Source organism: Anabrus simplex, chromosome 14, assembly GCF_040414725.1.
Source record: "Anabrus simplex isolate iqAnaSimp1 chromosome 14, ASM4041472v1, whole genome shotgun sequence".
Classification (NCBI taxonomy): Eukaryota; Metazoa; Arthropoda; class Insecta; order Orthoptera; family Tettigoniidae; genus Anabrus; species Anabrus simplex.
This window is the reverse complement of record NC_090278.1, coordinates 37549950-37568766: the sequence shown is the minus strand read 5'-3', so window position 1 is coordinate 37568766 and position 18817 is coordinate 37549950. Positions and strand designations below refer to the sequence as shown.

Genomic DNA, 18817 nt, shown 5'->3' with positions numbered 1-18817 from the left:
ATAGTATTGTTTATATTATATTATTATTTTGTTTGCTTATGTACATCATAACAGCCGTCGAATTATGAATGTATCTCACATGTAATTAGAAAATTAAGTTACATTTGTAATATAATTACTCAAAGAACGTGGTATTATTGTCTTGGGATGGAGCATGCTATGAATAAACGGTACAATAAAAATACATACAAACATACATACATACATACATACATACATACATACATACATACATACATACATACATACATACATACTATACGCGAACCTTTTCTTGAGCCCTGAGCTCCCTAGTACTGAGTCGGTAGACCTTGGTTATCTTCGACATCCATATTGGCAACCTTTGAAACACGAACTATGCATCGCTGTGCGACATCTGGCGTACACTTCACGAACTAGTACTTATGTTGTTTACACAGCAAAGCCAAACTATATAATTCATTCTAGGAACAAGATTCGCATCGAGAAATGTATTATAATGTTAAATAATGCATGTGTGACAGAGTTGTTGGCTTAAGATAATGAATGTTTAGAAAATTCATATCGATCGATCATATTATCGATTCAATTCAGATTTTATTTCCATCCAGTTGGCAGTATAACCGGAAATGTCAGCACTCCCTCCATACCCCTCACCCCGTAAAAATTGGACCCAAGAAAAAGTTCGCATATAGTACATACATACATACATACATACATACATACACACTCATATATATCAGGGCTGGCCACAACGAGGCTCGCGAGCCGCATGCGGCTCTTGAGTCAGTCTTGTGCGGCTCTTGACACCAAGCTTAGAGTAAAATTAAATGATATAATTAATGGAATCTAACGACATCTCTCGATTGGCGGCTGTCAGTAGCAGTGATGTGTGGCTTAACGTTATTAGCGCTATAGGTCAGTGGTAAGACATGGGAGGTGAAGATAATTCCGGCGCCTTCCATTTGAAAGTTTTTCATTTTATAACCAATGAAGGAAAATTTATTTTCTACACTACACAGAACATTATTTTTCAGGTGCACATCAAGGAATGAGATTTCACTTTGAGAAGTGCTTTCTTTTTAGTGTTCATTTTTGCTGTTAGTTTTTTGAAATCTGGCTGATAATTGGTAAGCGCAGTTCGCACAAGTTCACTTAAATGTTCATCAGTTCGTTCAGATCAATATGTAGATTTAATGAATTTAATCGTTGAGTACAGTGATTCACACACATAAGTAGTCCCAAAGATTGAGATTAGTCTTTTGGCACACTATTCCGTTAGTGTGTATTTTTCTTCTGGACCATTCTTCCAAAATTCTATAGTAGAAATGCCACTTCGTTTGAATCCTTTTAGTCCTTCGTCCTATTGCAGTTCTTGTAGCTCCAATTCTACAGCTGCTGTATCCTTTGTTATTGGTGATGAAACAGGACTGCCATCGCCCACAACATCAACAGAAAGAGGATTTTCCATGAATGAAAATGAAGGTTTCAGTGATCTCAAATCATTAAATCTGCCATTGATTTCTTCAGCAAGGCCAGACATTTCACTCGTGTAATCTTCAGTTTCCACCTGAACGTCAGGAAGTCTTTCAGTATTCTTCAAACATTTGAAGTGAGAAAATATTTTAGTCTGAAGGTCTTTCCCAAAAATCTTCAACTTGCTATGCAAGCTAAATACAGTCTGGGCCAATTCAGAAATATCTTTACAAAAAAGATATTGCTTTGAGCGGGAGAGTGTGTCAGTGAGCCAGTGTCGTGAGGTGAAGCCAGTTGCGTTCACGTATAGGCAGTAGCGAGTGCCGATACTTTTCTGTGTGCTGTTTCAGTTTTCTAAACATGCTCCCAATTTTTTGTCTCCTAAATTTGCGGCTCCCAGAAGTAAGGTTAGTGGCCACCCCTGATATATACTGTTCAGTAACTTGAGTGGCCTAAGTAACGGGGTCTTGGAAGAAAAATCCACAGTTCTATACCTTCAGGTAAGCAACTCAATGTTGTAAACATCCTTGGGATATGAGCTACGGATTTTAGGTAAATGAATTAAGTTATAATAAAGTATGAGAATTTATTCTTTATTTATTCCTAAAAATTACAACCCTTTTCTTAATGATTGTTATCCGGTCGATGAGATTAGCAGTTTGCCTTCTTCTACCACTACGACCGCTAATGTGAGTCAATGCAGAGTTTCACTTAAGCCCTTATAACTACATTCGGTGTGGACAGTTTTTTAAAAAAAATCAAAAAACGCCTGAGGTAATTGAACCAAGGAACACATTACAGAAATAATTATGTAAATAAGTTAATTTGGCTAGGATTTGAATAACAAATAATACGTGTAAAAAACCAGCGATTTTAGGCTGTTTTTCTGGAAATGCATTCAGACCGGAAGTGATTTCGAAATTTATTTTAGTTTGATAGAGCTATCCAAAACTCACAATTTTTAACCTTTTCGGGCCCTTTAGCCCTTCAACTTTCGGCACAATTGAGAAAATTGCTTAATTTTATGTTTTTGTAGTACTGGGACCGGGACACCTACTTTGCTAAGAAATCTTTTCAACATAAAAATAATCAGGCCAAACTCCCTACGTGTCGGTAACTCCAAGCCTTATCTGCGTAGCGGGACAATCCATTCTACAGTGGTGCAATGAAGGAAAATATAAGATAAACAACGCGATTTCGTTAGTGTTCAGTACAATATTTTATTTAAAATACCGACCCTCACGTTCCACACCGAACACCATAACAGTTTCTTGCACCCTCTACAGAATGAAAGGTGTGACATTTTCACTTGCTACTCTAATCCTTCCCTCAGTACCATTCCTGTTATCGGGTAATGTTGCATAAATTATATCATGCACGTATACCCGTGAGAAGAAATCAACTTCTTCGACTTTCTCCATAGTTTAACAGCACATCCATCAACTCGTCGTAAATATAAAGTCCCCGCTCCATTCAGTGACGAACAACGTGGAACTTCTATTATTTTATGCTCTAGTGGAAGTTAAATCATAACGTCAGCAAATATTCCCCTCATGTACAACGCTTCAACCCCATCTCGTGAGTTGTAGAAAGTATCGTTTGCTTCTACTAATATGAATCTGCCGCATTCACCTTTACGTACAGTAGACAGATAGATCAGGGTTGCCAGGCGTCCCGAAATTTACGGGACAGTACCGCATTCGTGTTAAATGTCCCGCGATCCGGACAGTTCCTATCCGGGGAAGGAAATCGTCCCGCATTTTGAACCTCGAGAGGAATGCGCCAGTGTTTCCATCTCTGATAAGTACCAAGAGCTTTTCTTCCTTTTTTTTTTCCAAAGAGGATTGATTTCTTTACTCCTTGGTTTCTTTATCTGGTGTAAGTTCGTAGATTTTTACCATTGTTTTCTAATTTATTCTTTGCAGTTCCCGGGTTGTCCATCCTAGCAAATAAGACGCGTAATTAGGGACAGCTACATCAGGTAGTCCGAGTCCACCGCATATTCGTGTGAAATTTTTAGGTGTGAGAAATATTATGCTCTGTTGACTTGATTAGGTCTGAGCTGTTAATTTCTGTAAGTTTTTCTTCAATGTCATGCAGAGATTTTTATGAAATTGCTAAGAATGACAAAAAAAAAGCTGTTAACAGTACTTTAGAGAAATGGAAATGTATTGACATTGAAAAAACTGATATGAATAATTAAATAAACTAAGATTTTCGCACTGACAGAGGCAGGTCTTACGGTGACGATGGGATAAAAAAGGGCTAGGATTGGAACCAGCCGTGACCTTAAAACAGGTTACAACCCCAGCATTTGCCTGGTGTAAAATGGGAAATCACAGTAAACCATCTTCAGGGCTGCCGACAGTGGGGTTCAAACCCGTCGTCTCTCGAATACAAGCTCATAGCTACATGACCCAAACCGCGCGGTCAACTTGCTCGGTACTGTAACTTTCAGTCTGTGTATAAATGTTAAGGTATGCATTAATAAAATGAACTATGATATCAACATAATAATACGAAGTTTATACATTTTTTTTATTCGAGCCCGTCCTCGGTCGCACATTTGTCCCGTATTTTGATTTCAGATATCTGACAACCCTGAAATAGATATATAGATGATTTAGTTTACCTGGCAAAATTAAGGGCACTTGTCCCTCTCTTACATTTAAGGAAACCGGGAAGTGTGATATTTTCAAAACTTTCAATTTTCGTTTTCGAGCTTAAAAAATCTCCAATCTTTCCTGAAGAATTAGGTGTATCAATTATTGCGCTGAATTTATATTTGAGGCAATGTGACGTTCTCTGACATGCTGTGTTTGTTCTGAGAACTTGAGAGCTTTGAGACTGATTTAGCTAAACCGCTGTGTATCTGTTTAATTGAAAGAGCAGGCGTGTGATATATATGTAGTCTTTGAATAAATAAATAAATAAATAAACAAGGAGAAGAATAAACGGCGTAATTTTGTTTCTGTACTAAGAGTCCGGTTAAGTTCAGTGGTCGGCTAGTGATACATGAACACTTATCTTTCATAATCACGTAGAATGGGCTCACATTTTTATCGTGGAAGTCCGAAATTAGCTTCTTCACACCAACGTTTGAATTATTCTTCGTCTCTCAGTGGTACCGGTAGTAGCTCTTCACACTCTTTAGGGTACTTTCTTCCTTGAGGTAAATTAATGTTATGAGAAAGCTGATTGTCGACTACCGTTGAATAAATATAAGGTGACAATTTAAGATTATTTCCTAGGAATGCAAATCGGTTCACTAATCTTAGCGGGAAAAGTATATTAGCGGACAAACACTTAACCTATAAGGAACTACTATACGCGAACTTTTTCTTGAGCCCGATTTTTACGGGGTGAGAGGTATGGAGGGAGCGCTGACATTTCCGGTTATACAGCCAACTGGATGGAAATGAAATCTGAATTGAATCGATAATATGATCGATCGATATGAATTTTCTAAACATTTATTATCTTACGCCAACAACTCTGTCACACACACATTATTTAACATTATATAACATTTCTCGATGCGAATCTTGTTCCTAGAATGAATTATATAGTTTGGCTTGGCTGTGTAAACAACATCAGTACTAGTTCGTAAAGTGTACGCCAGATGTCGCACAGCGATGCATAGTTTGTGTTTCAAAGGTTGCCAATATGGATGTCGAAGATAACCGAGGTCTACCGATTCACTACTAGGGAGCTCAGGGCTCAAGAAAAGGTTCGCGTATAGTACGTGCAAACACGAAATAATTAACCTCCGTGTATTTTGAGCTTCCATGTAAAACCACCTAGCGACTCAAATATGTCTTTATCAGTACTGAAAATCACGAAGTACGATCACAGGGAGACTTAAAATAATTATTTCACAATAATTACTTTAAACTCGTAAATGCGATCAAATACAACGTACGCATGCTACTAATACTGAAACGTTCTCATTCCTCCCCTGAAGTGGGAGGCGGGCCTCTTAGACGGTGACGCCGTCTCTCAGGCCGGGAGATTTGTTACGGTGAAGGAGAAGGTGAGGGTGTTGGCGGCCGTGGCCTGTACTAGGAACTGTCCCGGCATTCGCCTTAGTGCAGGAGAATGGAAAACTACGGAAAATCATTCTCAGGACAACCGACAGTTGGGGACAGCCGTGAGATCCACCTCTGTCCCGTCTCCCGAGTGCAGAGGCGTAGAGCCACGGTAGAGCCGTGGCCACCCGTCCTCCGCTCGGTTGCCCGGTCAGAGTGCAGAGCTGTTGGATCACGGACCAGCCGTGGCCACTTATGGGCCTTGACCCACTATACATCTACCGACCCCTACACATGACCCACGTTCACGGCCATATTGCCGCTGATCGAAACCTGCCTTAAGGTCAGGTTATTGTAGTCATTCTTTCAATCAGGCTGAGAGATGATCTCATGATTGGAAATTGTTTGCCCCTCCAGAGAGTTCAAAAATGCCCTGCATAACTGAGAAGGTGCCAGGGTTCATTCAACCTAGAAAGACCTGGTCGAATTTAAATAGAATTAGGACCAATCCCGGTGTATTTGGGGATCTCCTGTACAAGTGGAGGAAAAGACCTTCACCATGTTGCGAGTGTGGCGCTGTAAGACAGACTGTTAGACACTTAGTTCAAGAATGCCCACAAATAACATACAGTGGTGAATTTAAGAGACTTCTTCCTAGGGACACCACAGTCACTTCAGTGCATTTGTAATCTTGGTGTAGAATTAGAAATAATTTTCATTTATGCCATACGATAAATAAATACAGTTAAAGTCATTTTATTTGACTACAGTCTAAAAAAATAACAGACACTAAATAGACTGCCAGACTGACGAATGCGCGCGGCAAGCGGATGAACCATACTTCAGTGTCCATGACCTTGGCAAAAATAAAAAAATATATATATACACCCCTGTTACCCTTCCTCACAGCATTTGCGAAGTCTCCACAACTTGCTGTGGCACTACAGAAATCGGTTAGCCGGAACGAACGGTTTTATTTCCACTAATAATAATTGTGTTAATAATGAAAGAAAATAAAGGAAAGAATTAGCTGATAAGACAACAGGGCTTGTACAATTTTTTTTTAAAAGTTCCTACAATTTCTAGTTTCAGCCAAAATGGAATAAAAATGTAACATTTTCTCTAGAAACTGGCGGGGGTGGGTGTGTGCACCCCCGCCTAATCGCCGCTACTGGGTTATGTTGTAATAAAACATAAAGAAAGTAATGCCATTTGAAGCTTTGAACAGTCCACTAAGCTACCAGAATCGTAAACATGGTTTCCTGGTCCTGGATTTGTGAAGGTAATACGAACTTTATGATATATGCCATATTTATATGTTGGAAGTGGATTAACCTATACATCTGTCAGTATTGTGATGGTGGCAGATTACTTGAGCTGGGAATGCAGAGACGCCATTTTTCTGTATAGATGAGTACGGAACCACAGTGCTGCCATCAGGCGGAGAAACAATTCAACAAGTTCAAGTTTGGTGTTCCTTGATTCATAATTTCTCTGACTAGTGATGGGATAATCGAATACAAAATATTCGCTTATTCGGTTATTTTTATTCGATTATTTTTCGATTATTCATTCAAAACTCCATTCGAATGAATGAGGCAATTGAATAGTAAATTTTTCATTCGATTATTTAAATAATCGGATGGAGGTTATCGAATATTAAATTTATTCGATCATGCCATCACTACAACTGAATGATATTTGAAACTCATTCGATTATTTAAATAATCGGACGAAGGTTATTCGATTATTAAAAGTATTCGATTATTCCACCACTATCTCTGACTGTCCATGTTTACATTACTGTGAAGCGGAGTTCAACCAATCAGAGACGATTTCTAGCAAAAGATTGCGGGAAGTATTTACCGTACGATAGTGCCATTTTCCGTTTAACAGTGCGGAAAGTAATTACCGTACGATAGTGTCATTTTCCGTTTAACAGTGAGGAAAGTAATTACCGTACGATAGTGTCATTTTCCGTTTAACAGTGCGGAAAGTAATTACCGTACGATAGTGTCATTTTCCGTTTAACAGTGCGAAAAGTAAGTACCGTACGATAGTGTCATTTTCCGTTTAACAGTGAGGAAAGTAATTACCGTACGATAGTGTCATTTTCCGTTTAACAGTGCGGAAAGTAATTACCGTACGATAGTGTCATTTTCCGTTTAACAGTGAGGAAAGTAATTACCGTACGATAGTGTCATTTTCCGTTTAACAGTGCGGAAAGTAATTACCGTACGATAGTGTCATTTTCCGTTTAACAGTGCGAAAAGTAAGTACCGTACGATAGTGTCATTTTCCGTTTAACAGTGAGGAAAGTAATTACCGTACGATAGTGTCATTTTCCGTTTAACAGTGCGGAAAGTAATTACCGTACGATAGTGTCATTTTCCGTTTAACAGTGCGAAAAGTAAGTACCGTACGATAGTGTCATTTTCCGTTTAACAGTGCGGAAAGTAATTACCGTACAATAGTGTCAATTTCCGTACTCTTCTGAGTACGGGAAGAAGGCAATACTTCATAATGTGAAATAAAATAAAATAAAAGTACATACTGCTTCGGAAATACGGAAATAAATTATAACACCTACGTATAAATTAACGGAAATATTACCTATATTATTAATAACAGTGATGACAAAATTATTGTGCGTCTCCGCAGCGTAAGAATTAGCACTATTGGCTGTCGTCCTCGGCGCCCAGGTTCGATTCCCGGTACTGCCAGAAATTTAAGAATGGCAGGAGTGCTGGTATGTGGTTAAAACAATACATGCAGCTCGCCTCTATTGGGGGTGTGACTGCACCACCTCGAGATGAGGATCCGAGTTTATTTCACGTCTTCACTGCCGGTAGCCCTGAAAATGGTTTTGCGTGGTTTCCCATTTTCACACCAGGCTGTACCTTAATTAAGGCGACAGTCCGGAGATAAAAATATATTTTTATCTAACGCATGGATTTTTACGGAACTTTGTGGGAATGTCACCTACATAAAAGTAGAGATATCACATACATTTCTTTCATATACAATTAATAGTTCTCCAGAATTGTTTTCTTGACATTTCTTAATTAAATTTAATTAATATGTTAATGTAAATTCCTAATTAGGTAGATAATACTTTTTCAAAAGCACTACGTATCGATTCTTCTGTACATAATTTTTACGATCTAAAATTTTGGACTTAAAAATCTCCACTACTTGAAAAAAATTCTACAATCAAAAATTCCATACGCAAGCTTCTTAATGTAGCTGTGATACATAACCATACACATTTTGTTACATTTGGCGGAATATTATGGGGGGGGGGGAATGGGATTTAAAATTAAAATTACAATTGGCAAACAAAGCATCCTTCTTCTTCTTCTTAATCTGTTTACCCTCCACGGTTGGTTTCTCCCTCGGACTCAGCGAGGGATCCCACCTCTACTGCCTCAAGGGCAGTGTCCTGGAGCTTCAGATTCTGGGTCGGGGGATACAACCGGGGAGGATAACCAGTACCTCGCCCAGGCGGCCTCACCTGCTATGCTGAACAGGAGCCTTGCGGGGGGATGGGAAGATTAGGAGGGCTAGACAAGGAAGAGGGGAGGAAACGGCCGTAGCCTTAAGTTAGGTATCATCCCGGAATTTGCCCGGAGGAGAAGTGGGAAACCACGGAAAACCACTTCCAGGATGGCTGAGGTGGGAATCGAACCCACCTCTACTCAGCTGACCTCCCGAAGCTGAGTGGACCCCGTTGCAGACTCTTAATGTTATTAAACCTCCCAGGACAATCCCTATATGAGAAACCGAAGTATAAGCAAATATCGTGGCAGAGTCGGGAATTGAACCCGGGCCTCCGGGGGTGGCAGCTAATCACACTAACCACTACACCACAGAGGCGGACATTATTATTATTATTATTATTATTATTATTATTATTGTTGTTGTCCGACTCCTTGGCTTAATGGTTAACGTTGGGGCCTTCGGTTCACAGGGCACTGGGTTCGATTCCTGGCAGGGCTAGGAATTTTAATCACGTATGATTAGTTCTTCTGACCTGGGGACTGGGTGTCTGTGTTTTTCCCAACACTTTCCTGTTCATATTCAGACAACACAACACGCTGCCAAACAGCACGGAAGCACACAATAGTGATTACATCCCTCCATTTAGGGTTGGTGTCCGGGAGGGCATCCGGTCGTAAAACAAAGCCGAATTCGTAAGTGTGTGACACTGCTCGCACTCGCGACCCCACACATATGGATCACAGAGGTGGAGGAGGGTGCGGGCAGGAATGGGTCGACATAAGACGATCAGAAGATTGACTTAAAACTTTAGAATTAAAGCTATGTTTCTTTCTCTGCTATCTTTTGTTTTCATTTCAAATGTTAAATTTTACACTTTGCTAAGAAATCAACAATTCAGGTACAGAAGTAGCTCGTTAGCTTGGGTACAATGTTGGAAAAATCATAATAATCAACAAATTGCCAATTAACAATCTGAGCCTCAAGCTGCCAATTTACAAATGTTACTTGAGCATTACTGCTCCATCCAATTTCTTTTACACCATAGTAAGAGCATCTTTGCTCTACAAGTTTATCTAGGAGGCTATTCTCCGACCTTATAACTAGAGCCCGGATTTTATGCATTAATAGGTTAGAATGCAAACTCACTGAAGCGAGTAGCAAGTATAGTCTACCTTCACAACGACTATGCTATGGGGTTTCCATAAACATTAGGGGTACGGCCCATCAGAACCCCTATAATTTATGTTACTCTTGCTACATTATGGAAGAACGGGTGGCCGACACTTCCTACTAACCAAATTGGTTTGCAATCTAACCTGTTACTGCACAAAACTCCGGGCTTTAATAACATTACAGCCTTGCAGAGGCACCATTCAACCTTTACATTAATAGAAAGAGCGCCCTCGCTCTGTAAAATTCACCACCTAGGAACCAGAAATGTCCAGGCTTATCAAAGGCACAACATACAATTTACAAAATAGAACAGTATACAATATTTTAAAAGCTCAACAGTCTAACATCTTTACACGAAAAGAATGAAAAGAGTTTAGGGATACCGAGGGATACCGAGTACCCCTTTCTACCAAGCCTTTGTGAATAACGACAGGTTAAAGTTACTGGCCCAAAAATCAAAATGGTGAGGAGATGGACACTTGCACGCCTTGGACATTGAAATGAAAAGCTTAGAACCCTATTTGGGCTTATGGCCCGAAGTTACAGCCTATACTACTGAGGTGACTACATGGAAACAAATATTTAAGTTAAAAAGATCACAGACCAAGAAATGTTACAAAATCACCTCAAAATCAAGTTAATAGGGAAGCTCACTTTCTATTCCCTGGTTTCGGTTAATTTCTTTCGGCTTGTTTGAAATTTACATTTTAGAAAATTAAAGTTACATTATTAAAGATTGGAAACCTTCCATTCGAGCTAGTTTTGAAAGACTATCAGATTTTAGACTGGATCTGCCATTACCTCGAGCTGGTGGACTTCTCAAAGATGGACGAGGCGCCCCCGCCTCCTTTGCAAACACACACACTAGACTGGAGCAATGAATAAGACAACCTGGTCCGAAAATGTATCCGAGAGGAAAGTTCCAGAAAACTCTGAGCTAAGGCCTGACACATCCCCAATTATTATTGGGTAATTAAATACCAGACAATGTTAATTGGCTGAAAAATAAATACACAAAATTTTCTATTGGCCAACATCAAAGTTGGCTATGAAAGATAGAAATGTTGTAAACTTAACACACCAAAAACAAAGAATAACTAATTCAGTTTAGTAAACCTTAAAATACAAAATTACTTTACTTTTTTAATAGTTCCTCTTCACTCCAGAGGACATAACATAAGTTTTATAGTAGCGGCATCTGTAGAGAAAAGTCCAAACATCTTGCGCTAGTTGTTGCGAGATTTAGATTTTAGATGGCATTCTCCAAGGCGGTTCATTTAAATGTACGGGGCAGGTGTACCTCCGGTACAATTATTATTTACAATTTATTTTATGTCGCGCCGACACAGATAGGTCTTATGGTGACCATGGGTTAGGAAAGAACTAGAAGTATGAAGGAAGTGACAGTGGCCTTAATTAAAGTGCATTTGCCTGGTGTGAAAATCGGAAACCACGGAAAATTATCTTCAGAGCAGACGACTCTGAGGCTCGAACCCATTATCTCCTGAATGCAAGCTCATAGCTACGTGATTCAAGCCGCGTGGATACTTTGCAAATTAATTTGTTCTCAAAATTATCATGGCTAATCCTCGACGTATCAGGGGGCGGAGCGAGGGGAGCGGTGAGAGAACATCTTTGTATTTACTAAGAGGACAGGGGCACTTGAAAGAATATCTGTGTTTAACTTCAAGAATATCGTTAAAATATATTTTACGTCTTTGGAAGTACTGGAGAATTTCTTTTATTTTTTTCCTTTTTTTTTCTTTTGTTGTTCTTGTTAAGAAGAAAACCGTACTTTCCCAAGTCGACTCATTTAAATGTAACTTTTCAGTCTGTCCAACACACAAGTTCAATAGCATATACACTGCTGTGCAAAAGGTTAGGAAGAGATAAATAAAGCACTTATCAACTACTGCGGTAACATGTTGCCAGAGGTCTCCCACACGTACATAGAAACCTGGCGTGAGGTCAGCGCGACTATAGCGCCAAATGGGTCCGGCTCCACAAAACGAGGCAGTTAATAATCGTATGGCCTCAGCTACTGTGTGCAGACAGTTCAATTTGACGCCATCTAGCTGTCTGCTCGTCAATTTCGACGTTCCGTTTTACTCTAGACCCACTAGATGGCAGGCAGAGTAAAATAGATCTCTCTTGGGTGTCTGTGGCTTAATTTTGTCGGATAAACACCAAATGTGTTACCAGAGATCTTTTATACGCCGACATCGTACGACATGCTGGGTTTGAACCCGCTATCTTGGGATCCGGAGGGCGACACTCTATCACTGATCCACAGAGGCAGCTAAGAGGCAGTTCAGGGAACGGGACAAGACAGTACGAGTCAATCAGCGAGCTGTTACGGTGCACTGTGGTTGTGTTATTCATTACAACATGGCCCAGAGACAATATTTCACGGGGAAGAATCATCGGAAAACTGGAAGGAGGACGAAGTGTGACGAGTGTAGCCCAAAAGTATGGTACTGCTCACAGCATTGTTTCACGTGCATAAAGAGCATTCCGAACCACAGACACTGCTGCCCGAAGGAGAGAAGGGGGTCCACCACGGTCAACTGCAGCAGATGAGTGCTACATTGTGCAACAGGCAAGAAGAGACTCACATCAAACAGTAGGTGCAATTGTAACCACATTTAACAGGACTGCAAGGTATCCAATCTCACCCTCCACAGTGGCACAGTCTGTTGTGTTCCCTGGACACCCGCACGTCGGCGATGGTGCCCAGAGCATCAGGTCTGTACCGACGAGCAGTGGGGTCCCATGTTCTTCTCAGATGACAGCAGATTCAGTCTGAGTAGTGATTCTAGACGTACCCTTATCTGGCGAGAGGTGGGAACACGTACTGAACCCGGGAACATTGTCGAACGTGATCATTTTTGTGGTTCAAGTGTTATGGTGTGAGGAGGCATAATGTTGCATGTGCGTAGCGATCTCCAAATCTCTGAATGAGGTGCATTCACCGGTAACGTTATTGTGACGGTGTACTCCTTTCCAATGTGCGTCTTTTCAGGGGTGCATTCGGCCCTGACTTCATTTTTATGGATAACAATGCAGGTGGAGGCGCTCTTGGAATGACGGGATGTTCGGCGAATGGAGTGGCCTGCCCGTTCCCCCGACTTGAATCCCATCGAGCACGTGTGTGACATGTTCGCCAGAACATCCACGTGCACCAACGACCATCCAGCAGTTGCCAACCACGCTGCTGGAGGAATGGAACGGCCTACCACAAGAGCATGCAGCATCGCTGTCTGTGGTGATCACTATACCTCGGATTTTTAGGTGGTAATAGGTTGGAATGCAAAGAAATTTTTCAGGTCAATTTGAGTAGGTAAGTCTACTTTTTTCGTCTACTTTCCTCTATCCATTACCTGGTTATCCATTTTCAGTACTGAATAACCTGTATTCTTCTGCAGTACAGTAGCCCACTTGTCCATATTTAATCCCCTACCTACTGAACACAGAAGTTTATGAACACTTCCGTCATTTTAAACTTATGATTCTCATTAGATGAATTGAAAATGTTGCCTTCATTATAGGCATTTTAGGCACGAAAATAGTAAAATAGGCTCTAAAGTTCGAAATAGGCACTTTAGGGCACTTTGAAACTCTGTAAATCTAAGGGATTTTTCATGAAACGTCAAGTATTTAAAATTTTTCATGTTATATCTTAAGGAAAAAAATAGGCATTTGCCTTAAAATCCCAGCTCTAGTGATAATTTTCGCATGGTGATCATTGCCAATGGGATGTTAATAATAATAATAATAATAATAATAATAAAAAAATGAAATGTCGTATGGCTTTTAGCGCCGGGATATCCCAGGACGGGTTCGGCCTGCCAGGTGCAGGTCTTTCTATTTGACTCCCGTTGGCGACCTGCGCGTTGCGATGAGGATGAAATGATGATGAAGAAAACACATACACCCAGCCCCCGTGCCATTGGAATAAACCAACTAAGGTTAAAATCCCCGACCCGGCCGGGAATCGAACTCGGGACCCTCTGAACTGAAGGCCAGTACGCTGACCGTTCAGCCAACGAGTCGGACATAATAATAATAATAATAATAATAATAATAATAATAATAATAATAATAATAATAATACGTATTGCCGTCGGGTCGGAAAATAACAAGAGTTGACAAAGGGAGGTCGGATAGGATAGATGAAAGTGAGGAGCCTGGTACAAGTAAGTGGAAGCAATACGAGGACTCAGCTAAGTGCCCAGTGGTCACCAGCCCACGCTCCCAAGTTGAGAGCCCCTGGGCCCCTTTTAGTTGCCTCTTACGACAGGCAGGGGATACCGTGGGTGTTATTCTACCACCCCCACCCACAGGGGGAAATGGCAGGAAGGTAAATGCGGTTTCTGTGGCACTGTCTTCCTATTTCTGCTCTCTGAAATCTTGAGTACCTAGGTGTGTCAGACAGGAAAAGCAATACAAGAATGAACTTCATTGTGAACCCCTGAGGGGAGGGATGATTTATTAATGGAGCTGCGGGGAATAATGATTTGTTTTAAGTCCTGCTGCCTTACATACACACACACATACGCGATGTGCGTGTGTAGGCGGGTAGCACATGTACTTTCAACTACCCACGCTCTCTCTGAACCCACACTGATAACTGCTGCGACTACTGGACATGCGCACTCATCATCGTTCCCCATTCACATCCAGCCTCTCACGAAACGCGATCAATAACTAGTCCTAGTGTGACGTCATACTGGGCTAGACTCCTCATTGGCCGAGAATAAACGCATCATCTAATTTATTAACCCTGCATGAATGAGTTATATCGTTCGATTTCTCTGATAACTTTCATCGTGACTAGTTATAAAATCCTCCCAGCATCTTTGCTGCCTTCTTATTTTAATCGTACATACCCCCAGATTTTTTTTCTGCTGTCGAACTGAACTATCCCACCCTGGTTCGTCTCTCTTCCCCTCCGCCGGTGTCTAGTCACAGAGGTACCCCTTTCCCCCTTCCTCCTAATATCAGTGGACTCCCCACCACCACCATTTTGTATGTCGAAAGTACACCCCCCCCCACCTCATACACATACATACTGTCACACACTCTAGCGGCCAAAGCAAGCTGCACGGAACAGGACTATTTTCTGTTGTATTATCACAACTGCAGAAGTGAATACCTTTAGAAAATATTTAAACGACACATGAACAAGAAAATGTTGGATTTAAAACCATATAACCTCTAGTATACCGTGACCGTGCGTTTTCACGGACCTAAACGCGAGTGGTAATAAAATATATATTTATTTCCTATATATTATATTGAAGTGTTAATTTTATCGATATTGTTAAATATATTCGTTATTCTTTATGGTCACAAACAATTCTATCAGACTGTTTCATACGTTCAAGTCGCCTGTGAGAGCAAGACCGTGTTTTGTTTTTGGAACGGACTTATCATTGGATTTCTAAAAGGGCCTGTGACGCAAACGATACAGAACGTTGTAGAGTGAACGCATTCTGCCAGATTTTTAACTTTGTTAATCATTATAGTTCCCATAATGAAGTAATATTCTTATTTTACAAGTTACGAGTGTTAAGTAATAGATTTATTGATAATGTTCTGTTTGAAATTTACGAGATACGGCGAGAAAAGGACGGTGGTGTGTTTTGTGCCAAGTGCAAGAGCCTAGATGGAGACATAGTATGGTGGATGCACGGAATGGTGGATGTCGGTGATGCAGTGTACATGAACACAACCCAGTTTTACACCAGTGAATTGTTATTTCTCGATCTACGAACATATTCATTAGCAATGAGTGACGTTAACATCGTAAGGATTAGTGTGATACATGAACGAATGTGAACTGTTAGATATGAGTGATTAACGTGAATATAGACAGGAATAGAGGGATTTTATTTTGTCAGTGGAAGATACGAGAAAATCGTTATAGTCTGTACCACACACGCACTAGTATATATGTGTACATACGTACATTTTCACACACACACACACACACACTATCAGTCAAATATCGAGAATTTAAAAGAAGGAAGGAGGTAAGGAAGATAAGTTCTGTCTACGTTTTAAAAGGTATTATGACTTGGTTTGTAGTACTTTCTCGAGAAATTTCCTCTCTTCTGGCTTAACCTAGTTTTAAAGTCGAGACCAAGCATTCTACTTTAGGTATGTGAACATGGAATTCACTCCAACAGTACATAGTATTGCGTGTCCGTGGAAATGTTACAATAATGCTACATCGGTAGAGAATCTGACTCCAGAAACTTCAGACACGAACCCGACGTAACACTGAACTAAATTTAAGTATTTAGTGATGTAAAGAGATACAAATATTTGCCAACATGCCATAGATTAAGATAGATAAGATAAAAAAGACAGACTATTAGTTAAAATCACTATTCTTTATTTTTTAGAATAGAAAAGATACTGACATTTTTAATTTTTGTTCCGCAATGTTAGTGTCAAAGTTCATCCTACAGCACTGAGAAAAACATTGCATTAGACTACGCCTGTGCGTGAGTGTGTGCGTGCGTGTGTGTGTGTAGGTGCGTGACAAGATTTCTTCTGAACATCATAGAACAGTGTGTGTGTGTGTGACCGGGCTGGAAGGACGGACTTGGAAATGATCAATAACGGAATGCAATACATTGAAGACCAGGCATTCTTCTTTTCTCCACATTCAAACACTCGTGAAACATGGCACTGAAAATTAGTGTTATTTTATTTTGGAGGCTAGCTGTCATTCTATTCATTTTGTAATGTCATTCGGAGCTCTGTAGACATGCAATTTCATTTTTAAGAAATATATTTCTTCCTTCACTTCTCAAAACCAATATACGTAATGAAAAGACATAGAATAAAATTTAAACTCAAAATAAAGACAGAACGTTTACAATAGGTGTAGTTCACTGAAGTTAAGTTCAAGAAATCTCGAAGTGAATGAGGACGAGGAACACGATATCGCCTCTGGAGTATCATAAAATGTCTTCAGATTCTGAGAAAACAAGCCATATCTATAAAAGTGATTTTACTTAGGGTGGGTAATGTTCAATGGGAGGTTAGGGAATGGACAAAATGGTAGCCGTTGAGCATGAACTTTGGTGCATCAAAGAGATGGAAGAAGGGGAAGTGCGTGTTTTCTTCACGATTCTATATCATCGGTAGTGAAAAGATTATTTATTTTTATTAAGTTTTTGCAGGGAGTGTTACAATATTTTTTTTACAAGAGAAATATATCATGGAACGTATCATAAGATAGTGAAACAGACAGCATAAGGAGATGAAATAACACTAATAATCATAGATATGGAGTAAATATTCTTTCTAAAGGAGAACAGAACAATATCTTCAAATATTCAGAATAAAAGACGTCCCTTTCCCCTCATCATCACGATTATTGCCGTTGTACTTGATTCGTTGCATGTCCTCAAAAGTGTAAGACAGAAGCTAAGAAAGATAGAAGGACAGAAAGACAGTGGGAGAGACACGGAAACAGGCGGAGTAAGAAAGAAACAAATATGGCGGATGTTCCCGATCTCTCGCACCTCACGGCAGAAGAAAGGCGGATCATTGAATCGGTGATGATGAGACAGAAACAAGAGGAAGAGAGAGAGAACGAGATCATGAGGTAAGTCCATGAGCCTTCTAACCTCAAAAGTGTCTTGCATGTTAAATGAACTGGTCATTTGAGAATTTTTTTTAAGTCCTAGTTTTTTGAAAATGATAAAGTAAGTCTTAACATTTTTACATTAGAAATTAATTTTCCTATGTGTACCCACGTAGTAATTCATAATTAGACCACGAATTTTTAGACAGCAGTTGGTCAGAACCACAAGAAGTAAATTTCATAATTAATTCGTATTGTCAGCCTCAACAAGACAGATTGAGTGACTCCACATTTACAAAACAGTAAAATATTATTCCTTTTCTTACTTTATTTCAAAAATAGGGACATGTTTCGCCTTGTGAGACATCTTCAGCCTAAAATATTATGATAAACACATGGTATTCTTAACACATTTTTTTTGTAGTGGCTTTACGTCGCACCGACACAGATAGGTCTTATGGAGACGATGGGACAGGAAAGGCCTAGGAGTTGGAAGGAAGCGGCCGTGGCCTTAATTAAGGTACAGCCCCAGCATTTGCCTAGTGTGAAAATGGAAAACCACGGAAAACCTTCTTCAGGGCTGCCGACAGTGGGATACGAACCCATTCTTAACACAAAAAGACATATCCTTAAAATGTTAAAGAGTCAAGATGATTCACTCTTTCACACATAAACAGAGTCTTAAAACAGTTCGTGTTGTTAAAAATTATCTTAAGACCAATTACTAAATGGCTAAAGTCCCATTGATACTCAAAATTAATATTGTGATTATTGGTGTATGAAAGATAATAATATGTGGATTGCACGAATTGTCCGGCCATATAATCCAACATATTGAGTAATTTCACCTAAGAACATGTTTAACCAGACATGTACGTATTCAAGCTTCCAACTTGAGATCGCATCGATCTAATTTCAAGATTTGATTCCGATTTTAGAACGCTGTGGTCATCATATTAATTTTATTTTGAGTGTCAAACTCAACGGGACTTTCGCCATTTAGTAATTCGTCTTAAGACCATTTTAACAATTCGAACTGTTTTAAAACTATGTTTAC

The 18817-nt window shown here is 39.9% G+C and overlaps 1 protein-coding gene across 1 annotated transcript in view; it reads left to right on the top strand.

The window, feature by feature from the left end:
* Window positions 1-15309: 15309 nt before the first annotated feature.
* The window catches only part of Rim (Rab3 interacting molecule), a 738199-nt gene continuing 734691 nt past the window's right edge, over window positions 15310-18817 (top strand). Inside the window, exon 1 of the mRNA XM_068230365.1 lies at window positions 15310-17781. Coding sequence (XP_068086466.1) covers window positions 17672-17781 — 110 coding nt within the window. The 5' untranslated portion in view covers window positions 15310-17671. The remainder of the gene's footprint in view (window positions 17782-18817) is intronic.